Below are 26,041 nucleotides of genomic sequence, written 5' to 3'. Positions count from 1 at the left end.
TATAATTACAGTTAAAAACCAGTTACAATTTTTTGAACCATAGTTTGCTTTTAACTAGTGAAATTAGTATTTCCTGCTTAGGAGAAGGAACTAAGTATTATGAAAAATAGTACAGAGCTTCCACATTAGTGAACAAATAGAGTTTTGGGGAGGGTGGCATGCTCAGAGAGCGTGGATGCTCTGTGCCACTTCCCACATACCTTGCCCTATACATCTCTTCCCTCTGGCTGAGTTATATCCTTCTATAATAAACTGATAATATATTTGTTTTCCTTGCTGTCTAAAAAACCCAACAAAGTTCTAGAACAAGCCACACAAACCTTGAGAGGTTTGCTGAGTTCCAACGATGTTCCTTTACCAGATTACGCACAAGACTTAAATGTCATTGAAGAAGTGATTTGAATGATGTTACGGATCATCAGTTCCTGCCTGACAAATTCTCTTCACCACAATCCAAACTTGGTATATGCACTGCTTTACAAATGAGATGTCTTTGAACAATTTCAAACTCACCCTTCATTCCAGGAGGTAATGCAAAATATTGATCTGGTAAGCACCTTCTTTAGCTCAAGGTTGCTACAAGCTGGAGCTAAGCTGTCAGTGAATGGGTCCTGGAAATCATCAAGCAAGGGGTTGTTGCACTGCCCAAAGACAGGCCGAAGAAGTTTCCAGAACTGAAATTCAGATACATGGAAGAAGAGCAGCAGCCCTTCTGTACACAGATTGCCTGGTGTATCTTCTGTTAAAGAGGATCACACCAGTGTGCTTCTCTTGCACACTTTGATTTGGAGAATTGGTGCCAGTTGGCAATAGATCACTCAGATTGTAGTGCAAAAATGGGGGGTAAGTAGGGGATATATAACAATAATAAATGTAAAAACCCGCTTTAAAAAACCTGTTTATTTAAAACTAAATTAAACAGATACAAAGGAATATTTATCTTGAATAGAACCCGAGGCAGGGATTAAGTGCTGATGTTTTATCTGTGAGGTGCAGTCTGAGGGCATCAACTCAGTGAGGGAAAGGAAAAAAGAAGTTTCAGATGGCAAGTAATACAAGGAGAGGTAATGTATTCTGGTCGTCACTGCTGCATGGTGAGCCTTGAAGAGACACAGCTAGTCAGCAGGTAGGAGTGTTCAGTCATTGGGGAAGTCTCTGGACAAACCATATGGAGAAACTGTGCCTTGGAGCAGTTTGTGGGAGGGAGAAGGAGGAAATTCTCTCTCCTATCTCTCTCTCTCTCTCTTTTTTTAGATGTTTTAGGATTTTTATGTCCTTCACATAATCAACATAAAATATTGACAATGGATAAACAATAGGGGAAAAGACTCTTCAGCAAATATCTTCTGGAACTCACAGCATCATTGGTCAAACACTATAAAAAGAACAGTCAAGTGAACAAAGGATAAGGGAGTTTAACAGGGACTTTTAGTTCCAAATGGCATAACTATAAAATAAAGAACCAACCAACCAACCTTCTCTTCTACCCAGTGAAAGGACAGCAAAAGTAAAGCAGAGAACTTCTTTTGTGAAGCAGCTTAAACAGATGGGGAGTAGGGCCAGCCCTGGTGGCCTAGTGGTTAAGTTGGTGCACTGTGCTTCCACAGCCTGGGTTTGGTTCCCAGGTGCAGACCTACACCACTTGTCTGTCAGTGGCCATGCTGTGGTAGTGTCTGGCACATTGGCAGCAGATGTTAGCTCAGGGTGAATCTTCCTCAGCAAAAAAAAAAAAAAAGAAAGAAAGAAAGAAAGAAAGAAAGAAAAAAGAAAAAGATGGGAAGGATGGGAGCCACAATTGTTGCTAATGTAGTGCTGTAACACACAAAGTCAAGAATTCTAACAAATTCTAAAAGTTTCTAAGTGTATTACTGAGAACTGTATTATTAGAAATATAAATGTATAGAGATATATAAACTATTCAGTATTAAAAACAGACCCTGCTATATAAACATATAGTATGTCACTTTTATCTCTTTATGAGACTAACAGTATAAAGAAAGATTTCAGTTTGTCCTTTAGCCTGGAACTCCTAAACTCACCACATGGTCAACGTTGACCTGAATTAACAGCTGAATGGGAGATCCCATTGCTGTCATTTTGGAAAGGATCAAGATTCAGCACCTAGAGGACCCCACTTACCCTCCATGTTGTGTTTGTGTGTCTCCAGAGAAAATTAACTGAAATTTGCATAATTGAAGTCCACAGACAAGTTTGAATACTGAGATCTAGCTAGAAAAAGTAGCAGCAAAGACAACATAAGCTGAAATTTGTTAGAAAAGCCAGAGGAAGATTTTGTATTTTTTTTACTTTATTATTATTTTTTTTTTTTAGGAAGATTAGCCCTGAGCTAATTACTGCCAATCCTCCTCTTTTTGCTGAGGAAGCCTGTCCCTGAGCCAACATCTGTGCCCATCTTCGTCTACTTCATACATGGTACGCCTACCACAGCATGGCTTTTGCCAAGTGGTGCCATGTCCGTACCTGGGATCCAAACCCACGAACCCCGGGCTGCCAAGAAGCAGAATGTGCAAACTTAACCACTGTACCACCCGGCCGGCCCAGAGCAAGATTTTTTAAATGCTTCCAGTTCAAGTCAGAATTAAGGTGTCCATTAAGTCCCACCAGCTTTGCAAATGTTTTGTTGTCATTCTTTGAAAAAAGAAGAATCTAGAATAAACATTTCATTCTAGAGAAATACTGTATTTGTTACGTTTTTGTAGCCATTCCCAAATTACTTTAAATTTTGTACATTGTTCAAAGGCAGAGTATGTGTTGGTTAGGATGTGTTCATAGCTGATGCATCTCCAAAGAATTTTTCATGAAGGCTGCCAGATTCTGAAGATCTTTGATCCCGTAAGCATTGTACAGAGAGGCCCAATGCCTCCCACAGACCCAAAGTTCAAGAGCTTTATCTAGAAATCTTTTTATCTAAAGCATCGTCTCCTTTGGCATTGCCAATGCAGAATGTTGTTTCTATTCATCTTGTTTCTGTTCTGGGGTCCACTGGATATACATAGAATCCTTGAGAATTATCAAAAATATTATAAATCGAGGGCGGCCTGGTGGCGCAGCGGTTAAGTTCCCACGTTCCACTTCGGCGGCCCAGGGTTCGCCGGTTCAGATCCTGGGTGAGGATGTGGCACCACTTGGCAAGCCATGCTGTGGTAGGTGTCCCACATATAAAGGAGAGGAAGATGGGCATGGATGTTAGCTCAGGGCCAGTCTTCCTCAGCAAAAGAGGAGGATTGGCAGCAGATGTTAGCTCAGGGCTAATCTTCCTCAAAAAAAAAAAAAAATATATATATATCATAAATCATTTGAGATTTAATGGAGCTAAGGATCTCCACGGCTGCTGCACCAACATTATTCTTAATCCACTTCAGGACCAAGCCCATGACATAGATGCTGAAACACAGAGGTATGTTGTACAAGGAGTTGTTTCCAGCCAGTGCTTTGTATTCCAGGACCAAGGGGTACTCTCTGAGGGCGAACCCCAGCAGGTCATCTCAGATGATCACCTCTGTGACTCTGGCAGAGCCAACGTTCTTCTGGGCACCAGCAAAAATCACACCAAACTTGGAAACGTCCACTGGCTTAAATAAGAAATTTGAGGACATATTGCAAACCACCCTGCTTCCTTGATTCAGGTATAAAGTCCAAATCCACTCTGTGCGCAGTCTCATTTGTGCAGTAACACACATAGGAGGCATCTGGATTGAGGTTCCAGGGTCTTGGATCTGGAATTTTTATGTAACTCCAAAGTTTAGTTCAGTCATAGTCCCAAACTTCTAGGCTTCTTCTGTGGCTTTAGCTGACCAAGCTACTGTCACCACATAATTGGCACACCTTCCTGCTTTCAGGCCAATCATGTTTAAGGGGACAGCACTAAAGTGGCCCAACCCACCTCTTTGCACAAGAATCACCTTGTTGTTGTCTGGAACGGCTAAGAATTCCCACACAAGATTCTCTGTATTAATAATCTTAGCGAAAGCTGATGGCCTGTGGCTCATTTAAAGAACACTAATGCCAACTCCTTGTAGTCTAATAATTCTTTTTGTATCTCTAACAAAACTGAGTGTGGCAGCCTGACAGCCAGGGCCAAAATTGCTGCCTGCCTCTGGCTGTCCACTATGCGTCCCTAGCAGTGTGGGCCAAGTGGCCAGAAAGGACAGATCCCAGGGTAGCGTGTGTCTCTCTCCTCTTTTTTTTTCCCCAAAATACTTTATTGTAGTTTTTAATTTTTTTTGAGGAAGATTAGCCCTGAGCCAACTGCTGCCAATCCTCCTCTTTTTGCTGAGGAAGACTGGCCCTGAGCTAACATCCATGCCCATCTTCCTCTCCTTTATATGTGGGACACCTACCACAGCATGGCTTGCCACGTGGTGCCACGTCCACACCTAGGATCCGAACCTGCGAACCTCGGGCTGCCAAAGCGGAATGTGTGCACTTAACCGCTGTGCCACAGGGCCAGCCCCTCTCTTTTCTCTTATTTCCCACTGGTCAGAGGTTTCCCCACACGGAGTTGACTCCTCCATCATTCCAGATTGCATCATCCAGTACCTTTGGTGGCTGCTTAGGAAATCAAATCCCTTGCCTGTGAAGTGTGGAATTTTATTGAAGTGTGAAAGTGGAGGAAAAAGCCAGAAACTAGGGGCATGTTGCTGGCTGCCCCAGATGTTCAGTGGCAGACTGGAGATAGGGCCTGGCACTCCCCTAGAAAATGACTGATTTATCTCCAAATAGGAGAACTGTGAAGGCCCGAGTGACGTTGGTTAGCAGCAGTAGCAGCTGAGGTGGAGGACGCAGCCATCACTCATACTTTGCCATTGTCCTGCCTGAAATGAGCAGTGCTGCCTGTACAAGATAAGCCTCTTCCATTGAAGAGCTGCACATAATAGCAACTGACTGGCTAATTAGTTTAAGCAAAAATAATTTTTGAAGTTATGAAAAAGCTCTTAGGATGGAAGGGAAGGCTGGGGAACCAGATTTATAAATAGAAATCAGGCAGTTCTAGAGTAGTAAGAGCAGAACCTGCCCCAAAGTCTCTTCCACTAGTGCTGCTGAAAAACTATGATCATTGCAATTTGCTTGCATCATTCTGCTTAAGATCCAAATTCCCAGGACAAAGAGTCTGGTTGGGCAATCTTGAGTCAAATGCCCAGCGTCTTGGGTGATAAGGAATCTCTAAGGGCCGGGATTACTGTCTCATCAAGTCTACATACAACCGGGAGCGAAATACTCCAAAAGGAAAACTGGGTTACTGTTTAAAAGGGGAAACTAATGCTGTGTTGTTTAACAAAAGGTCCATTATAATTCACCTTGATGGCTGTTCAGCATCCAAACTATGTTCTTCCCATACATATATTTTCAAAAATACTACTCCCTAACAGAACGCAGTTATTCCTTATAAAATAAAAAATTCTCACCCCTTCCTCAGAAGGAGATAACTCAATGTCTCATTACTTAGTGCATCAAAATCTAAGTCAAGGATGTCTGGGTGATGTAAATTTTTGCTGTAGCTCCAGCTCAAATTTTTTAGATCAAGTCCCTGGAAGCAGAGCCTGAGCCAGGGATTCTTGTGCAAGTGATTCTGTGGGGGAAACGCTCTCAGGTGAAAGGGAGTGAGGGAAGCAGGACAGGGCAGGGAATTAGTCAAGCCATGATTTGGCCTTAGCTGGAGATTAGTGTAGCCTGACCCTACAGATTTCTGGATCTGAACTGTACACAGAATTGGTGTCAGTTTAAGACACAGTATGAATAAACGAGCTAGATAAAAAGGCTACCTGATCTGCCAAAATGAAGGCCTCTACCCACCTGGGGCCACCTCCACCTAGAACTTATGGTTTGGTAGTATTAGCCTTACCTCCTCTGCTTTTGTGGGGACTTCCAGAGCCCCCAAATTCCCATATGCCCTGTTTCTCATAAGTTCCCACTGATGGTAGAAAACACATAAACTTGCCAAGTAAAACTAAGTTGGTTTCTTCCACTTTTAAATGGCCTAATTTAAGGGAAATATTTATTCAGTTAACTTAAAGGTCAGACCTCTTATTAGGGCTGTTTTCTCTAAAAGGTCTTTCTTCCACCTTTCCAAGACCTTCCAAGGTCTTTTGGATGCAGAGTTTAGGTCTTCTGGTTATGAGAGGAAGGGGCCTATGCCAGCAAGCTGTCTCTAATCTCTACCTGAGCCGTCGTTTGTCTGTCTGGTGTCTGAATTTCGGGTCCGGCTCTCCCCATAGTTACCAGTGAATGACCAAAGCTAGTATAATGGGTGGTCTGGCTTCTCAGCACTCAGCCCAGTGGTCTTCCTTGACTAACTTCATCTCGCTTTGCTTTTCATTGGTGTTCACAGTCCTTTGGGATCCTGCTGGCTCCATCCAGCCCCCGGCTTATAGCTCCTGCTGTGCAGTAACCACCCCCTTAATGGTGGTGACCCCATGGCAAGCCCATTAGCACTCAACTGGTGTCCATCTTATACCATATGGGAATCAAAGGAATTCTGTGGAGTGTGTATAAAAATCTCAGGGTCTCTCTTTGCCGAAACACAATATGCCTCAATTTCTGCTGTGCTTTACTAGCCCATGTGGTCATAGGGACACTTTGCAAGGTTCCAACTAGAAGTGAGGCTTGAGCCTTGTTTCTCTTCTTCTGGTTTCCTATTCAACCTATCTAGAGTTCCTGCTCTCACTAATCATCCCCCGCTTGCCCTGCCCCAGGCTGAACCCGAGGTAGGTCTCTGAGGGACCTGGCTGGCACCTTCTACTCTACTCTGTTCCTGCCAAATCTCTCTCTTTACTATCAAAATGACTTCTCCCCATTTTGGACTGATAAACAGCTGTCATCTCCTTTCTCCCCCTACCCTACAGACTTTTGTTCTAGATGTACTGGCCCTTCCCTTCTGTGAGTCTGTCCTTAAAGGTAGAAAGCCTCCAGGGAATAAAGGGGTATAGGGGATAGGATGACCAAAAGGGAAAAATATTTCTCAAAGGATTTCAACAGGTCTAAGGTATTGGTGACCATACCTTTCATTTCCCTCACAATTACACGTCTAGGGATTACAGGTCTGAGTTTGGGGTGCAGGGAGAAATGGGGGGAGAGCTGTTGAGTAAGACAGGAAATCCTTATGGGTTCTGACAAAAAATGAGGTGAAAGCTAGAAAGGTTCGAAGTCATAGGATAGCTGGTTTGATTATCAGTTTACCCCAACTCTGTTGCTAGTGCCTCTTGCTTAGTTGGCACACAGGGGAACCCTAACCCGACAACACATTTGCACTTTACATTTTTCAATGTGTATTTGCAAATTCCACCACCTCCACTCAGCAGATTAGCTCCTCATTTTAAATAAAGACAAATGTACAACTGTCTGAGCTTTAACTTTCCTGGTACCTGTTCTGTCCTTTTCCTCGGGTCAGCTTTCTTTCCTGACCACAAGGGCTGAGGCCTGAGTTGGGCAAATGATGTCCATCCATCTGTGTACACAAGTTCTGATGTCTTTATTTTTTCCTCTAAGAGGAGCAGAGGCACAAGTTTAACTCTACAGTGTTGTTTCAAACATGCCTATGAAGGTGTATACATAGACACATGTACACACATGTATGTTGGTCTGTCTTAAACATATCTCACAGTACTATGAGGTTTCATTAGTTTGTTGTAATTATTGGACTGTTTCTCCAAATAGACTGTTTTTGCTAACCACTGCAGCCTCAGGGCCTACCATTGTCCCTGTACACATCGACAACTAAATATGTGTTTGATGAGTTAATGAAAAGATACGGAAACATATTTGTGCTTTTTATTATCTGCTGCTATATTACAACTATTACCTCGAAGAATTTGGTAATATGAAGATTCCTGGTACCTCTCTATAGAGATTGTCATTCCGTAGAGCAGAGGTATAGTTCAGAAATGTACATGTTTAACCAGCACTGTTGATTTTGAAGGTGGTCCTAGAACAGTTTGAGAAACACCACCAAGTGTGCTTTCCAAAAAGTTCAGTGCCACCATCAAGAAATTGGGTTTCACTTCAAACTTGCCAGCAGTGGGCAAACTTTAATAATAAATAGGGTATGTAAAATAGTATTTAAGGTTGACTTTATTTACATTTAACCACTCTCAAGATTGAATCTCTTTCCAATGAAAGTTGTGATGGCACTGAACATTTAACACATCCAAGCTCATGGACGGAAGTTTCCACTGGTCTAAAAACTTAAAATACAGACCTCTTTATCTAGCAGCAATCTTAAGCAAATCACAACTTGTCATGTATTTCTGGAACAGTAATTCTATTTTGTGTACTAACAACACAAGGCATTGTTAAGACAAACCACTGAAATCATTTTTAAGGGAAAAATTCCTATGTCCATTTTTCTAAAAGGTTCAGTCTCTATGGAACCCCACTGGTATCAGTGATCAAAGATTTAGGATTAACTATTGGACCATTCAATAAAATTAAAGCATTTTAGATTGTAGTCTTTTTTTTGAGGAAGATTAGCCCTGAGCTAACATGTGCTGCCAATCCTCCTTTTTGCTGAGGAAGACTGGCCCTGGGCTAACATCCGTGCCCATCTTCCTCTCCTTTATATGTGGGACGCCTACCACAGCATGGCATGCCAAGCGGTGCCACGTCCCCACCCAGGATTTGAACCGGCAAACCCTGGGCTGCCGAAGTGGAACATGGGAACTTTACTGCTGCGCCCCCCAGCTTGGCCCCTATAGTCTCTTTAAAAAGGAGAACTACTGTATTAAAAATTTGAATAGTAGGGAAAAGTTTTAAATTCTTCATTCCTAAAACTGTAGTACAACTGGTTTCCAACACATCTGTTGGCATATTGGCAATAACTTTCAAAGTTTAGCTGAAAACATTTTTGAAACCCTACGTTTAAATTTTAAAGCTTCACTAAATCAGCATGTTATTAGTTGCTAAAAAATTGGCTCAATGTGCCACTTATGTTTAGTGAGTTTTAAGCTTGTTTACCCCATCACTTTGAGAATCTTATTTCCAGCCCATGTTCAAATACCATGCAAAAGGCCTCCCTCTTTCAAAGTTGTTTACCCAATTTATCAGTACCAGATATTCTCCAATCTCCATTTAATCTTCAGTAGGTTCATATGTTCAAGATCTCAATTACTTATAAAAGCAAAAATGAGCACTTTCAGGCAATAGTCCATGTATTTACATTAACTAACTTTTAAACAGCCAATGACAACTTTGAAAGCCAGTGTTCTCTCCAGGGATGCTTCCCTCCAGTAGGACTAACAATTTGACTGAAATGTCATTACTGCTAATTTTTCTCTAGGGAAAGGGCTCACTTCCAACACAAGTAGTCTATACTACCCTAAGCAGCCCCAACTCTCCCATACTTAAAATACCCAAAAGGGAAACTAGGTAACACCTGTGTGGCAATTGCGCCTAATTTCACCTCTAGGGAAACCATACCACATCTAACATTCACTAGTTTTAAGCCATATTGTGACACCCTTAATCTCTAAGAGAACACTCAATTGCCCTCCTCAAACTAAAAGGGTAGTGCCACTGAAATTCTAATAGCCTCAAATAGAATATCTGGATGTACTACTTATATATATATCTCCAGGCAAACTGCCCACTTTAGATTCTTCTATTATACATGTCTCTCCTAAATTTAAAAGCAGAACTGCATCCACGAATCTTTTTCCATATAACTGTTGAGTTGTTCTAATGCTTTCTGAACATGTGGGGGCTAAGAGGTAGTATTTTAGGGATTCATAAGCCAGGAGCCACACCCCAGTTATTTTACATCATACGTATTTTCAAACATCAAACGAGCTATTTTAAAGGTAGAAACTTAGACTCACTCAAATTTATCATATGTAATATGAGAACAGGAAGACTTCGTAGAATTAAATGACTCAGCTCTTGTTATACTAGACTCCCCTTTAACAAATTAAGAACCTACTGCATTTTTATATTTACCACCCCTACCAGACTTCATTTATAAATGCTAGAAAAACACTTCACACGAAAAATACATAATTTAAGATTACTGTATTTCCTTACAAGAGGAACGTTTTAACAAATTTTACAGGTGTTCAACCAACCCTTGTTCAAATTGGGCACACATTGAATCTAGCATTATGGGTGCTTATTTATTTGGAAGTGAACTTTTAACTATCAATACAAATGCCAAGATACTACACAAAACATCCACAGGAACTTTTTCATCTTTTTCTGAATTGTTCACAAACATTTCCTACATAATCCAACATACAACAGAGAAATGGTACATCTTTCTTTCAATTTGCATACAATGAAAAAACAAGAATATATATATATTTTACAAAGTTTAACTAATAAACACTAGCAGGCTGACAGTTTAAGTCTATAGGTGAGAAATTATCTAATAAAAAATAATGAGTTTCTTTTTAGCATCAGTCACTTCCATAACCAAGTATTATTCTGATTCATAAAACTTTTTGCCATTAGGCTTCTGGTACATACTTATACCACTACGCAACTTGTAGTATTGCTCCCCACCTTGGTTCTTCTTCACAATTACTAACAGAAATCTGTTGCAAAGTAGGGGCCAGCATTTGCAAAAACAAACAAACAAAAAACCCCCAGCTTATTATAAGCATGAATGTGTATGACGGAATTTTTTCCCAAGCAATGGACTTTCAAACCATTAAGAAACCACCAGAAGTGAATTTGCCAAGCTATTTTGCCTACGTTCAAGAGATGCATTTATTTATATCCAACAGAGGAGCTGAAAATCAAACTTATTGTTTAGTTTGGGGAATTTAGTCATTTGAAAAATGACCACCTTAAAAAAAAAAATGACCACCAAAAATAGGTTCACTAAATTTATTTTAAAAATCATAAAACGTTTCTTACAAAAGAGCATTACATTCTGCACACTGCTCTGAATAGATGCCAGGGACATATGGACTACTGTTAACTTTTCCTCCCTGTCCCACCCCCTCCAAATGTTACAGTGACCACAATGCAAAGTGTTCACAATAATTACATGGGGGGAATTTTGTTTTAAACCACCAACAATGAACAAAAATTAAAATTCACTCACTCTGCTGCTGTTTCAAAATTTCAATGTTAGTTTTTGCACGCCCTTCCCCCCCCCACCCAGTTTGTAAGGAACTAAAACATTACATCTGGTGAACAGCAAAGATTTCACTACACCTCAAATGCAGAACACCTATGAAGCAGAGGAATGTTGGCTTTTTAAACAGAAGCAGATAAAAAAAAAAAGATGCAGGACTCCTTCAGTTCTTCACTAGTCTTAGAAAAACTTTCCAGAATACTGCTTCACACTATAAAAAAGAAAAAATATCTTGCATTAGAATCCTTCAACATCTGCATACTGCTTCACACTATAAAAGAAAAGAAAAAAAAGTACGAATTAGAATTTTTGTTCGTAACATCTTAATCAACATTAAGACAATTTCAATGCTAAATTAAAATGATAAACATGTCCATTACAATTAGAAAATAAGAGTACATTAGCAATTACAAATCAGAGCAATGTAAAATTCAAGAAAAATGATTAATAGTGAACCAGACATTAGTAGAGTAGAATTAAGAAAACGAAATCAAAAGTTGTTAATATTTGGTAGAAAAAGACAAAGAAATGCCAGTAAAGGTGTGAAATGCTGCATTTTACAGCACCAATCATTTGTCCTGTAGAGGCATGGCCTGTGCCATATGGCAGACTGTGATTTGTTGTCGATTTAGTTATCTAAAAACAACAAAATCACTAGTCTTCCACACAGAACTAGACCAACATCCACTGAATCTTCTATATTTTCTACAGGCTCTGTATAATTTATAACAAGTAGTTTGGGCAGCAGTTTTCACCAGAGAAATAAGAAGTTTGCTTGGTTAAGGCTTCTTCCAGCAAGATTAGTATTGAATGTCTTCGTTTTTAGTAAGAAAGCAGGAGAAAATTAAAGCAAAGCTATTAGAATGTTTAGAAGTTAGGTCCCCAAAAGGTTGAGACACCATGGCTTCTAAAAGAAAAATCAACTGAGAAGAAAAGCTTTTTAAAGTTTTAGTATGTGTAGGCTAACATAAAGCTAAACCTAAACTTACCTGTTCTGCAGCAAATACTGTGCATTCTGTATCTGGTCCTGTGTTCCTGTAATGGTAATGATCCGATCTTCCGACCCTTCTAAAGGCTCATCAATTTTGATCGAAGCTCCTGACTCATGACGAATTTGTTTAATCCGCTGACCACCTTTGCCGATAATAGATCCAGCCAACTGAAAAGATTTTTAAAAACAAGTGCTTACAACATACTTTAAAAGAGATTGTATTACCTGTATTTTCAATAACCATCAAACAACTATATGAACTTTGTATAGTTAGTTATTTTATTTATTTAATGCCCCTAACTAGTTAAGGTTTGGACTATAATTTAGTTACACTATACATCAATGTTTCCTTTTACAAATCAATCAAGGGCTCAAAACCCTCTTCTTTTAATAGTATGAAACATCACTTGACAAGACTCAAACTGGAGAATGACACCTCACTGAAATTGTTAAAACAACTTTAACCCTAAAACCAAATTACTATTTTTATTGAAACCTTTTAATCATAAGTCAGGAAACTTAAAGAAAATGGTTCATTAAATGTTCTTTGTAATATTAAAGATACTTACATCTTTGGGAATAGTTACTTGTGTAGTAATAATAGGTCCACCAAGATCACCATATGAGCCACGACCCCCTGCATAGGAATAATCTGATTTAAATAATGAGCATTAAGTTCATTTAAGAAGCATGAAATAATGTTTGATTTCACAAAGGAGAAAACTTACCATATCCGGAGCCACCCTAAAAATGAAAAGGAAAAATAGAAAATTACTTTGCCTTCAAAACTACGCTTTAGGTATTTTTATATTCCTAAAATTCCTCAAGTTTAGAAAACTAAAGTCCACCCAAATCCTCCCTAATAATCTTCAGAAGACAATTGTTGGGGGAGGAAATCACTCAGGTACACAGCATTCAAAGATTCAAAAATATTACACGCGGGCAAATAAAACACTTAATGGTGAGTAAGCAAGCACCTTAAAATTATTACTGATACAAACACACAAACATCCATGATACTCAACCTGTGGTTCATAAGCCATCTGCCATTCTGATGGGCTCCATGTATCTATTGCAGAGTCCCAAGTTTCATCAGCACTGAAACCAACCTGTGTTAGACACAGAACTATTAACATGAATCTGTACTATATTTGTCACAGAGCTACTGTTTTTTTATATGCCCAATTTCTACTTCATGTCACTAAAATATGTAAATCGGCAGCAATCACATTATTTTGGGGGAACAAAAAGGGTTCAACAAAGTGTTAATATTCCAGCAAACTGAAATGATGATTTAAAGCAGCTAGAAAAAAGTCCATTTGTAAGACGAGCTGTTCTCAATGAACGATAAACTTCAACAAAATGTTACCTACCGGACACTTTAAGACCCCTTACAGCCCTCATACATACACAAACGATAAACAAAAGTTCTTACCATGCCATCATAACGGTCTCCAGGTCTTCCTCTTCTGTCATAGGCCATTAGATCTCTGCAAGTATACAGTACTACTTGTAACCTCAGCTTGTTTACATGTCACACACATCAAATAAAAATCTACCCTATCTACCCACAAAGTCTTGCATCTTATATGTTAACAATGCTTGGATGAAAGAAACTCACCCTCCTCTAGGCGGTGGTGGTGGAGGAAGAGGAAGATTCCGAGCTCTGCTACCACCCCGGCCACCTCGTCCAGGAGGAGGAGGAGGAGGTCCTCGACGAGGGCTCATATCATCATAATCTCTTCTAGATGGAGGCATGGGACGCCCACCCCGACCGGGAGGCATTCTGTCAAAACCACCTCTTCCCCGCATGGGAAATCCAACTGGACGTCCACGGCGGTCATCAAACATCATTGTAAAACCACCATAATCATAGGTTTCATCATAAAAATTGGGATCGTAAGGCTGTGCACGTCCTTTGATGGGAGACTAAAACAACAACATACCCAACGTTACAGACTGAAGAAACAGAACCTTCTTTTAATAAACAAAAACATTTCAACTCCTTTGTTTCTCCTGGGAGATACTTGAGACAGGGATTGGAATATATGCACAGATAATAGCAGGAAGCAAGTGATTAAAAAAAAAAACAACAGCATTTTTGATGAGTCCTAAACAGTGAGTTTTACTGCTGGGGTGGGTAGCAGCTTGGTTTTACTCTTAGATCTTAGGGAAGAGACTATGAATGCCTTTCACATTTCATGATAAGGTCTACGAAGAAATTGACTATCGTGAGGGCTGAGAGGATCAGTATCTTGGGTAAGCCTGTAACCCATGAGGCACATCAGTTGAAAGTTGTGCAATGTAGTACTATAGAGGAAGGCTAGGAACTTCATTCAAAGGATGAAAGGCTATAAAAATCTCACCAGTAATCGTATGACCACTCTCCAAGACTACTGCTAAAACAGAGTGATAGGCAATTGCTAAGGAAAGGACAAGTGAAAGCCATTTGTCTAAACATTCTGAAACTACTTTTGAGTAACATACATATTTCTGTTTCATGAGATTAAAAGTAAATAAGGCATTACAAAGGTACCTCCGATATAAGATCAAGGATGATCTTTATGCACTCTACAACCCTATCAGGTTTTCCTCCAATAAGAACGACTCTGTCAGTGGAATGAGGACAGCATTCCTGGAAAAGCTTGATTGTTGTCTGAGTGTTCTGTAGTAAGTTTACAAAAGAAAAAAATAGTTAATCAGAAGAAAAAAAAAAAGAAATGCACTAAAAGTAGGTTTCCTAGGTTCAAACGAAATTTACATTTGTACTGAGTAATTTTTCTCCCTCAATATGAAAATCTGGTTAGCAACTCTAGGACTTTGCATTGGCATAGGAATTTTGACAAAGTAACTTGTCTAGCACAGCTAGGCCTTTTTGGTGTATTTTAATAGCTAACTAGATACTAGAAACTAAATAAATACAGAAGTGATGGTGAACTAAAGGAACTCAAAAGGGGGAGTGAGAAGCCCACGGAAGTAAGTCTATACGAAAAACCATTTTCCAGTAATACGGCAGAAGAAAACAAAACAGTGCCTCACCTCTCGAAGTTCTTTGATTTTAGCACCTTTGACCCCAATAATTCCTCCTGCCAGACTCTGATGAATCAACAGTCTCAACTCGCAGTCAAAGTCGCTTCCTTTATAGTGTTGGTACTGCAGAGAGAGTTGTAAAATTTTAGTCCCAAATCAAGGATTCCCCAATCATACACACTTATCTGCTATAAGCATAACAATATACTGTTGCAGTGAGCAACCTGAATTTATATTTTAATAACTTTACCAGTTATGTGCTTATTATCCTCAATAGCCAGGCCCAAAAAGGACATTCTGCACCACCTTAAAAAACTATTTTATTTTCAGGTCCTGCAACACCATACCCACACTGCAGCCATTTAGCATGTCGCTGTTACCACAAAATTATTATTAACATTCAAATAACACCATAATAAAAATGACTGCAAAGCACTTTGCAAATGTAGTTAATTCCCACTGCAGCATGGAGCAGGGTCAACAGTGAGTTATAAGACCATTCATTTATCATTTTTTTAAGCCTTTTTCTATAGAGACGGGAAAAGCACACTATGTTAAAAACAAAATTGATCCTATGGGCCAGGCTCCATACTTCAGTGGGGTTCAATGGCACTATGACATACATTTAAGCATTCCACAGCATCAGATTCGAGCGGGAGCTGGCTGGTTGCAGTGGGTGATGGCAACTGCAGGCCCTGAAAGTAGAAAAATAAGAGTAATAGGTTAAGTGTCTAGTGTGATCAGGCTATTGTCGCATATATTGGTAAAGCTACTACAACATATTTCACATCTACGTTATTAAATATTGAGAAACTGCTTATCTGTACTAAGAATCAATTTACAATGCTTTTCTCCCTATACACACCTAGTAAATAAATGATTACATAGAACTTTAAAATCCTCAAACTACATCAAATAGTCCTTTCTAACACAGTCCCATAATCAATATCCTAAGTTAAGAAACACCTCTCTAAAACTAAAGCCCATAAAAGACATGCTAAACTCATGAAAGTACCCGACCACAGGTAGTTCGTATTTACTCTGGAGTGGCCAGACTACATTTTTAAACAAATAATGTGGGTACAGTAAACCTGCACATTATGCAGCAGGTTTTAAGATACTACTGCCACAAACTGTTATATTCAATCTCCCTACTGCCCCCATTATGCCCCAATAAAACATCCTTTAAACATTCCCCCCTCAATTAGCAAATACATAAAAAAATGAGCCTACCTCTTCCAAGGTAGGGATGATTTTCTTCAGAATTTCTCCAATTGTTTCAATATCAGCACTGATACTCAATATGCTGTCAAACATCACAAATACCAGATAGTACAAAAAAGGTGGAAAAGAAAAATGAGTTTTGTGTTCATAACCAATAGTCATACAAACTTTTACAGAGAAGTAACATACAACTATTTAATACTCCCCATTTAAAGTAGCCTATTTACAGATTTTTCACATGCATTTTGTTTTATGCCCAATACAGACATGATAACAATATTAGGAGACTTGCAGAGAGACAGAGAGAATGGGCTCTTGGAAGGGCTCAGATTAAGTGGGCAATAAATTGACCAGAACTGAAGCAGAGTTGAATATTTATGTTCCCCGCCACCACTAAGTTAATTAAGGATACCCTCGCTGTTACATTGGTAAACTGGCACACCTTCTCTTAGGCAAAGTGGGGGAATATGCAAGTGGTGAACATTGTACTTGGAGTAAGGTTATGGATACCAGTTAGAAATTAGATCACTAATGGGCTCTGCAAGAAAACAAATACAAATGCGAGACAAAACAAAGACAACACAAATGAGAAGTGAAGGAAAGTGAACCAGAGTTAGCATTTCATCAGAAAAAATTATGAACAGGCAATGTTGGGAAGCAAGGTGGGCCACAAAGACAGAGCGAGAGACTATTTTGGTAACAATCTGATTTACAATGCAGCAAATATGCAACACTTGAAGCTGTGCTCCTTCCATCGAAATAAAATTAGTGGATCGTTTGGGTGGGCAACTCACGGTAAAAGTTCAGTGACAAAAAGACTTAATGGGGAAAATAAGACAGAAACTTGAAAAACAATACACCGTCTAAAGGGGATACTATTTAATTATATAAAAGGCAGGTAATAAAATACATTTCTCTCTTTCTAATCAGGCAGTGAGGCATAAACTGTTGGGACATACCGCTCGGGGCCACTGCTGTCTGGGACTGAAACACTGGCATTGTACTGCATTGGTCATTGGCGTTCGTGGATGTTGGCATTGGGCATGGGCATTCAATCAGAAGTTGTCAAGTATGGTACCCGTTTGGCAACGAGCACATTTTTGGGCATAGCCAACCAGGGTTTTCACATGGGCGTTCAGGGGCGGATGGGCCAACGTCATGGTGGGCAACGCAGGGGTAAGTCGATCCAGTACATGGGCAACGGAGATATATGGCCAAAAAAACAAGGAGAGGGAAAAGGGGGAAAAGCAATAAATTTTAATTTAATACAAACTATACTCATACTCTCAATTAATGAAACAAGCTTAAGTTGTTCTGAAGACTAACACAATAATGGACTTCTCTACATCTGACTGTGGCTTAACATTTAAGGACCTTAAATGATGGTTCCAGCTATTTCTTTTTAAACAAACGATGTTTCAGTAGCAGGCTGGCTCATGAGGGTAGACACAAAACCTGTCATGACTCAGTTTTCTGAAATTCTTGAGGAAATGGGGAAATTAATAACCCAGATAATTATACAGAACATCTGGATTAGAGAAGAGAGGTTTATAAAAGACAAAACAAAAATTCTCACACCACCAAAAACCCTAACTCTTAAAAGACTAGTTTGGTTTCCTGGAGGTTTAAAATGCATTCCTAGATCCTAACAGGCAAGTAAAATTTTAAACAAATTTTCAAGTTCAGTTTACAGTAATCAAGAGGAACATACAAAGATCTGCGACCAAGAGAGAAATGAAATACTATCAAATAAGTACTCAACACAAAGTTATTGTTTGCCTCAACTTTAGCACGAAAATGTTAAAGAGTGTGAACACTATGAGAAAAAAATTTAGGAATTTTGGTGTAGCCAAGTCCTAGAAATATGCTCACCTCCGGTGATATTAACATTTAATGTGTCTAATCACAAGAGTCAACCCACTATAAAATATGAAGATTCAAACAAATCTGCATTGAGAATTTCCCAGTTTTAAGATTAAGTCCCTACTCTATTCTTTACCCATATTTAAATCATGCAACCTCAACATTAATTTCTTCGTGCTCCATGTGCAAGTGTTAAAGAACAGATGGGTGATTTTTTTTTAAGAAAAAAAGCAAATAAAAATTTCTGGGTTTTATCAGCCACCTGCAATGGTTTTCAGTAATACTATAACTAAATCAAACACATGGGAAATGGTGCAATTAGGGTTTTTATGGTTATTTCCAATTAAGGTGTTATCTTGAAGTGAATAATTTGGTGGCAAGTTATTAGAAAGTGAAGAGGTTTAATATAGAACCCTCCCCCCAACTCAATCCGAGCTTTGTAACAAATCAGGAATGACAAACCTCGAAATCATCTACGCAACCGATTATTACAAATGGCTTGTATCTAGACTATTAAATGATTTCTATGATGCAAATCTTTAAATTTCTACAAACACATCAACTGAAGCTGCTTGTGTAGTAGTTTAAACTCTAATACTTACGTCGGTACGGAGAGCCTTAATATTCTTGCCTCCTTTTCCAATCACTGCCCCAGCATTCTGGAAAAGACAAAAAGACAAGAAACTTATTTTGTCTTTTTCTCAAATTGTGTCTTCATATGCTCTCAAGCTTTAACAACAAAAAAAATCTCTAACCTCTGTTACAGGACTGAAAATCTATTTGTGGATATCAAAACCATCAGGTTTAAAAAAACAAAACAAAACGTCTATTGCTTTGAGAACACCAAAGACAGAGCTTTGAAATATATTCAGAATGCCAAAAATACATTTAGTATACAACTTCAGCACTGGTTAATTTTACAGTACCCTTCTGTGAACAATCAATTTAAATATTAGCAGGTACCTTCACATTATGACATATGATATTAATCAAGCAAGCTGCCAACCAGGATGTTTTCTAATGAATCCACAATGTAATCAAGATATAATGGTTAATCCATTAATGCTTTAAGGACCACCCATACCCTTCTCCTAGTTTGACCTGTAGTGGCTCACTACAGTCATTTGTCACTTAAGCACAGTGACAGAGATTCATTCTTAGAAATGTGTCATTAGGTGATTTCGTCTTTGTGTCAACATCAGTGTACTTAAACAAATCTAAATGGTATAACCTACCACAAAAGTATATCTGGCACTAATAATTATACAAGACCACTTCCGTACACCTGGCCCATTGATGACTGAAATGTCATTCTACGGTGCTTGACTGTATACTAAAAACTTTCATTTTAACGTTAGCAGTTAACAAAGCCACCGTGGCCTACAAGTCTGTTTAGAAAAAGCCACACAAATCTATCATATTCTTCAACCTTTAAGGCTTTGAAGGCTTCCCAGAGAACCAGAACTTGATTTCTACGTAAGAACGAACCACTTTCAAATTTTCAATAAAATTTATACCTTGCTCTGAAGCAGGATACGTAATTCAACCATCTCATCAGTGTTTCTAGATCTTTTAAAAGCTTGTTCCTCTTCCATATCTTCTGCTGGACGTTTACCTAGAAATTAAGTTTACATTTCAAACAGAGCACCAGCATCTCTAAGAAAAAGCACCTCTTTTTAATTACTTTAGTTCTAACACACAAGTTAAATTAGAGAAAACAACTCCATTCGGCTTTGAAAAGATTTGTTTCAAATCTGAAGAACTTTTAAGTGTGAATAAAAGCAGGTTCCCTTCCAATAACATTTTCTAATCACAAGATACTGTGACAAAATACTTCAAGGGGTTAGAAATTCCAAAATGCAAGGAAATATTTTAATATTTATTGGCTTTCTCTTTTAATCATCAGTTTACAGCTACCTATACAAACGGCTACTTTCAGTTCATAAAAAAAGCCAATGTTACTGACAGGGATCTCAGACTAAACACACAATTATAAAGTAATGATGAAATTAACAGAATGGAAAATACAAAATAGTTACAATTAAAATGTCCTCTCACCAAATTCACCATTAGTTTCCGTATTGGGGAAGGTTTCCTCTGGCTGTTCAGTTTCCATTTTCTTGTATTAAACGGACACACCAATCTGTTGAAAAACAAAGAGGCTAGTACATTTGGCTTATTGAGAAGTAAGCTATACATCTTGCCAAATATTAAAAAGAGCAAAGAAATGACTCTGCTTCTAGAACGTACCAGTTATTATATATCCTTGCAGAGCAGAACTGAAGCGTTCTGGGCGGGACCAACTGACACCCTAGCGCTGCAGTAGCCTATAAAAACCAACACAAATCAGTTTTGCTTTTTTGGTTGCTTATTACCGAATACTAATGAACACTGATCTGAACACAACAAATTAAACAGCTATTTCTAAAACCTACTTCTTTGTTTTAGGGTCTTAAAGTTTCAAGTGATTGCCTTAACAAAATCCAAAGGACCATTTCCTATTCTTCGAAAAAAGAAAAACACGTCTTTAGCCACTGGATCGAATTCCACCAGGGTACATTTTCATTACATACAATAAATCCATGTCCAGAGGCATGTAAGGCATATAAGCCTACGAGTCTCAACTTTGTCAAATTTTTTCAAATTATGAAATTTTTCATAAATTTATGAAAGGACACACAAAATTAATTTTATATTGGAATTTTTAATCGCTTTTGGCTTTTTCATTCGTGACTTGAGAAATGCCATTCCCTGAAACTTCCCAAGTTTACAAACATACAGGCAAATTCAAGCCATATCCAAGAATCGGTCAATCTACTCAAGGGATAAATCTGAAAACCCGATATAGGTGCAGACCCAAAGTGCCAGTACTCGATTAAACAGAGCGAAGGGAGCCCTTGAAAACACTGACACCTTCACTAGCGGGTGAATTAATTAGACCAAAAAGGATACAACCTAACAACTATATACCTCGAATACCCGACTGTTGCTGGGACTGCAAACAGCCTTTTAGCTTCCCTCTCAAGACCGGCAAAAGGAGGCGACATGAGGCCCCTGCTAAAAGTTGGACAGCTAAACAGCCTAGAACTAAAAAAATCAAGGCAACATTTATGGATCCTTTTCCCAAAACGTTTGTCGATAAACCACTCTAAAGACGAACTGAAACACTACTCTTCTGGCCCATCGCCCAATTAAGCGCTCAGTGTGGGAAGATTTGGATAAAGGAGTTTAAGGACAAACAGCAGGGCCTATTCGTAAGATAGCGTTGCCGCGACTCGTCCTGCAGGTCCTTCAGTCACCATTCCCCAGTCCGCGAAAATCGCTAAGGAGGCGCGCGACCAACAGGGCGCAAACATGCCCGTCCCTCCCCACGCCCGGTACCGGGATCGGCAACGGCCGGGCAACCGGAGCTGAAAGAGCCAGACGCGAGCCGTGCAGCGCCGCACCGCTCCTCACCCGGATCCGACAGGAAATGGCGGCCCGCGTAATGGCGACTACGTGCGACTAGGCGGAGCCGAGCGCGGACCCCCTCCCCCACCCACCACGCGGTCGCGAGCCCTCATCCCCCGCGCCCTCCCCCCACTGCGGGAGAGACAAAGCAACCGAGGCAGCCCCAACCGTTCCACCTCCCCCGCTCCAGCGCCAGACCCAGGCCGGGAGCGCCCGAGTGCGGCGGGACCCACACAAAGAGACAGCGGCGTCCTCCACGGCCTTCGGTGCCGCCCGCCGGCCCCTTCTTCCTCCACAGGCGCCTGGGTCCCGAAACTACGAAACTACAGCTCCTCTGACAGTATATGCCTCGCGACTGCCCGAAGCCTCCAATATCACCAGGAGGACTGCGGATATACGCTCCGGGAAATGGCGGAGGTGGGGGAAGGGAAACCGGGCAACGTTCCCTCTCGGAGCACCGGCCAACCACCCAGCAGCCCCCAAACGCCTCCCTCAAGCGGAAAAATAGGTCTCCAACCCTCGACCCCACGCGCCGCTAGCCCAGCCCCGCTCCTCACCGCGCGAGGCCGCCGTCCCCAAGCCGCCGCACCGCCTCAGCCGGTCACAGCTAGACAGAGAACGAGCGCAGGCCCCCGCCGCCCTCCCCCGCCTCCTCGCACTCTCCTACCCCGCCGCCGTGCCGATTGGCTGCCCGGGCTTCAGCGGTGGCGCGAGGACGAAGCGATTGGCCCAAGGCCGCGTCAATCAAGGCGCCGGAGGAGGCGACGACCCGCCTCCCGCCGGCGCCTCCCTTTAGGCTCTATGGCCGCTAAGGGCCCCGAGAAAAAACCGGGATTGGAAAAAGTTCACGCAGCCTTTAGGAAGGCCAAACCCGTGCCTGAATCCATAATACCCAAACCCCAACAACCCTAATTACCTATAGGCCGCAAATAAGCGGGACGCAGGCAAAACGTCGACGTTGGTGCCGCAGAGAAACAGAGGATAATGGCGTCTGCAGTGCTTTCGCCTGGAGCGCCCTCCTCCTTTCCCGTTCGCGCACTCACTAGTTGGGGGGAGGGGAAAAGACTATCGCGAGAACTAAAGGCCGTCTCGTTCACGCTCACAGGGAGGGGGCGGGAAAGGGGCGTTTTCGAGGCCCGAAGGAGTTTTTTGGGTTTGGAGGAGGGGCGTGAGCGCGCGGCAAATCGGGCGGGAAGAGGTAAAAAAAGGCTTAGGGCGCGCGCGGCCACCGTTCCTGTTCTCACAGCCGCGCGGCCCAGGAACCGCGGTTGCGTGGGGCGAAGACGGTCCCGCCCAGGTCGGTCTTAGGCCCAGACGAATGTCCCCGTTTCCACAGTCCGTACTCGCGTCTCCCTCCGTCCCTGGAACCCCCGCTCTCGCCTGGGCTGCCGGCTGCGGGGGAGCTGCGCGTCGGTAAGTGCAGCCTGCCCGCCCGCCGACACCCGCTGTTTGTAACGGGCCGCAGCACCTGTCAGGCGTGGCCCAGGCTGCGGGCCGCCGTCCGCTCGAGCGGGATCCCGGGGAACGCGGGCCGGCTGTGGCGGCGAGAGCCTCGGAGTCCTGGAGCACTTGTCCCCACGCGTCCGACCTGAGCCAGTTCGCCCGGGAGAGCCCAGGTGTCTCCTCAGGGCTTTCGGTTCTGAAGAGACCTTTCGTTCGTTTCTCTCTTCTTTCTTTTTGCTAATGGGGCCTGTGATAGGAGTATTTTGTAGTGTCGTCGCTGCAGTTTGTGAAGAATTTCTGAAAGTACTATTGCCTTCAGCTCCCCAAATGAATGCAAATCGCAAAATACATTGTAAACATCCGCGTTCCTTTCATTCAGCGCTCTAAGGCGCTTACCACGTGTCAGGGGATTACGCAGTGATTAAAACAGACCAAAAACTTCACCCTCAAGGGTCTTACCGTTCTAGCGTATTCAGTTTATACTTGGTTTGTGTTCCGGTGCTTACTTTTAAAGCCCCTGTGTCAAGCTCTGATGATTTCTTTTGTTAACGCACATCAGGTCACCCCGAATCGGTGACAAACCTGGGATCTCGGCAGGCCTGATGGTACCTAATTTCCACATCCTGGCTCTTCAACCCCCAGCCTTCACCCACGACCCTGAACTCACGTCGAAGCATGGAAATGTTGTAATTTATATATAAGGCTAAATCCACCATTAGCAGAATACATTTATGTTTTCGTAATGATGAATTTGTGCTGATTCATTCCATTGTAACTTGATTTCTCTCTTGCATAGTTTGTAAAATAGATGTAACCAGCATTTTTTTTTTAATGGCTGTGGATTGCAGCCATCCATTATCTTTTACTTGCCTAATTGGGAGGAAAGCTCTCGTTAGGGGGAACTGAGGACTTTGTGAAGCACCAACCATTAATGGCTGGGAGGATAGTTGACAAACACCGTTAGAGCATAGTGTCTGCGATTGTGGAGTTTATACAAGATCTCTTTAAGTAGTAATATTTTTTTTAATGGCCCCCATCATGAAGAGTGTATCATAGTCTTGTTGGGAGGTAAAACTTAACTCACGTTTTGGTTCTGCGATTTTTGGTTCTCTGATACCAGATTTTTATTAAATCTTCAACCAAGAATTGATGAGTTTATGAAGGGCCTGGGATACTTGGATTATAGAGATTTAATCCTGTCAGTCAGGATTAGCAACATTTGATTGAATCTGTCATTTAAAACCTGGGATATTTCACTAAACACTAATAGGCACATAGAGGGGTATTTGTACTAATGATGCTTCTTTCAAACTAGTGTTTCTGTTGCAGCCATCATTTTCTCTAAGCAGCCCTATCCTAAAACTTATTCCTCCCAGTTTCACTGATTTCTGACTGGACCCAACTGGTGAAAGCTATTACTTCCCTTTTCTAGATGCCATTGTTAGATGGTTTTTCTTCTTTTTCCGTTTGTTTTCTTCCTTACCTCTTTTAATTTACTTTTTGGATTTACTCTTTAAATAACAGGAAAGTCTATCTTTTCACTGTCATTTCATCCTCTATTGTTTTCAACCAAACTATACCTATGCTCCTTCAAGGAGTTGCCAATTTGATTGATAGATTCAGCAGCTCTTGTTTTGTATCTTTAATTGTATGATTATTTTGGACTCCCAGTGAATTTAGAGCTAAAATTACTTAGCTATTGGATTTACTTTAAATAAGCTAATATAACTGAGATTATCACTAGCCAGCCAGATGATTATTTAAAATATTATAATTACTATTTCCTTGAGTTCCCAACCACGTGCTAGACCTTGTGCTGGCAGATTAATGCCTATTACAGTCCTTCAAGTAAATTGCGGTTATCTTTGTTTTATAGATGAGGAAATTAACACTAGGAGAAGTTAAGGAACATGTCTAAGGTCACAGAGCAGAGGTGGGATTCAAACTCCTGAAAGCTGTTCTCTGTCTTTTCCTTACCTTAGGATATGGAGGATCCACAAACAGCCCCACTGATTACTTCTTTTTGATTTCAGTCGTTAAATGTAAATGAGATCTAGAAAATAGATTGTTGTAGTCAGCCAAGTTTAGCATGCACAAAACATCAATGAATTAAAATTTTTTTCCCATGATTATAAAATTAATGGAGATTTAAAATGTAGCTTTATAGCTGGTCTTTTTCCTAACAAAATAAAATATGAACATATTTTCATGTCATTAAATAGTCCTTAAAAAGTTTTTTAAAACACTATAACCTTCCATTTCATGGATCGAGTGTAATGTATTTAATTTTTTCTGTTGTTGAACATTTAGATTGTTTCTGTTTTTTCCACACTGTAAAAACACAATGATAAACACTCTGGCACATAAATCTTTGTCTTCATTCCTGATTGTTTTCTTAAGGTTAATTTTGGAAAGTAAAAGAAGTAGATCATATGGTATGAACATTTCTTAATGTACAACTTAAAAAACGTATACTTTTCCATATTTTTCTTTTCTTGGACAATGATGTTCTTGAGGATCAGGGGCTGTTCTTTGTGTATAAGCAGATGGGAAGTTGTGCTGCCCTAGCTAACACCTCCCTTGAGTTGCTTCTACCTGCAGTGACCATGATGAATGAAAACCTTAGGGGTTCTCTGAAGGACTAGGTGCAAGTAATACGGTTTACTAAATTGTTAAGGGGCTTGGTTATTGAACCACAGTCTAAACTTTATAAAATAGATCCCACATGATAATAGTGTTTCCATTTAATTAAAGTTTGTAATAAACTTTTCTTTCTAACCTATAGGGAAAAAATCCTATTATACATACAATCATCTTTTTATTACGATTGTTATAAACATGCAGTTGTGGAGACTATATCCATGTCTCAATCAATATACCCTCCACTCTACTTACGTTGCTGTTAAATGAAGAATTTTGTGTAACAAATGTGCATTTAGCAGTTTTTTCCC

The 26,041-nt window shown here is 40.6% G+C and overlaps 3 protein-coding genes across 25 annotated transcripts in view; 1 reads left to right on the top strand and 2 right to left on the bottom strand.

Annotated features, from left to right (window-relative positions):
- Window positions 1–2,787: 2,787 nt before the first annotated feature.
- Window positions 2,788–7,874, bottom strand: LOC106823054 (phosphoserine aminotransferase). The gene is given in 8 exon segments (XM_044756731.1): window positions 2,788–2,925; window positions 2,927–3,042; window positions 3,308–3,642; window positions 3,644–3,770; window positions 3,773–4,036; window positions 4,039–4,091; window positions 4,093–4,138; window positions 7,820–7,874. Coding segments are annotated over 8 exon segments (1,134 nt in total).
- A 2,226-nt stretch (window positions 7,875–10,100) lies between these two features.
- On the bottom strand, window positions 10,101–22,714 carry HNRNPK (heterogeneous nuclear ribonucleoprotein K). 18 transcript variants are annotated; one of them, XM_014828511.3, is made up of 17 exons: window positions 22,564–22,703; window positions 20,448–20,524; window positions 20,256–20,340; window positions 19,715–19,812; window positions 18,800–18,856; window positions 17,294–17,337; window positions 16,344–16,416; window positions 15,734–15,805; window positions 15,120–15,233; window positions 14,617–14,745; window positions 13,702–14,009; window positions 13,516–13,570; window positions 13,106–13,189; window positions 12,809–12,824; window positions 12,650–12,732; window positions 12,079–12,248; window positions 10,101–11,360 (listed from the first exon to the last, which is right to left on the bottom strand). In XM_014828511.3, exons 3-17 carry the CDS (start codon window positions 20,311–20,313, stop codon window positions 11,327–11,329), a joined length of 1,395 nt encoding a protein of 464 aa, XP_014683997.1. In that variant the 5' UTR covers window positions 20,314–20,340; window positions 20,448–20,524; window positions 22,564–22,703; the 3' UTR covers window positions 10,101–11,326. The 18 variants fall into 18 exon arrangements, 8 of the variants coding, with proteins under 8 accessions (XP_014683997.1, XP_014684001.1, XP_014683998.1 ...); XM_014828515.3 differs by having other exon boundaries at window positions 10,101–11,300; XM_014828512.3 differs by lacking the exon at window positions 22,564–22,703 and adding an exon at window positions 22,205–22,307.
- Window positions 22,632–26,041, top strand: part of RMI1 (RecQ mediated genome instability 1) — a 66,955-nt gene continuing 63,545 nt past the window's right edge. For 4 of the 6 annotated variants that reach the window (XR_011497573.1, XR_011497570.1, XR_011497571.1 and 1 more), the window contains exon 1: window positions 22,632–22,944. The gene's annotated coding sequence lies outside the window, so the exon portion shown is untranslated. Of the gene's footprint in view, window positions 23,061–26,041 lie in introns of all 6 variants that reach the window. The other 2 variants (XM_014828509.3, XM_014828510.3) reach the window with 2 other exon arrangements.

Source organism: Equus asinus, chromosome 23, assembly GCF_041296235.1.
Source record: "Equus asinus isolate D_3611 breed Donkey chromosome 23, EquAss-T2T_v2, whole genome shotgun sequence".
Taxonomy (NCBI): domain Eukaryota; kingdom Metazoa; phylum Chordata; class Mammalia; order Perissodactyla; family Equidae; genus Equus; species Equus asinus.
This window is presented reverse-complemented; position numbering and strand designations above follow the sequence as displayed.

Bases quoted from the DNA above. Each gene is read 5' to 3' on its own strand.
- HNRNPK (XM_014828511.3), bottom strand. From the start codon at position 20,313: ATGGAAACTGAACAGCCAGAGGAAACCTTCCCCAATACGGAAACTAAT. The intron at 17,338-18,799 runs GTAAGTATTAGA...TGACCAATGCAG, and splicing joins TTAAGGCTCTCCGTACCGAC to TACAATGCCAGTGTTTCAGT. The intron at 11,361-12,078 runs GTAAGTTTAGGT...TTTCTTTTATAG, and splicing joins CAGTATTTGCTGCAGAACAG to TGTGAAGCAGTATGCAGATG.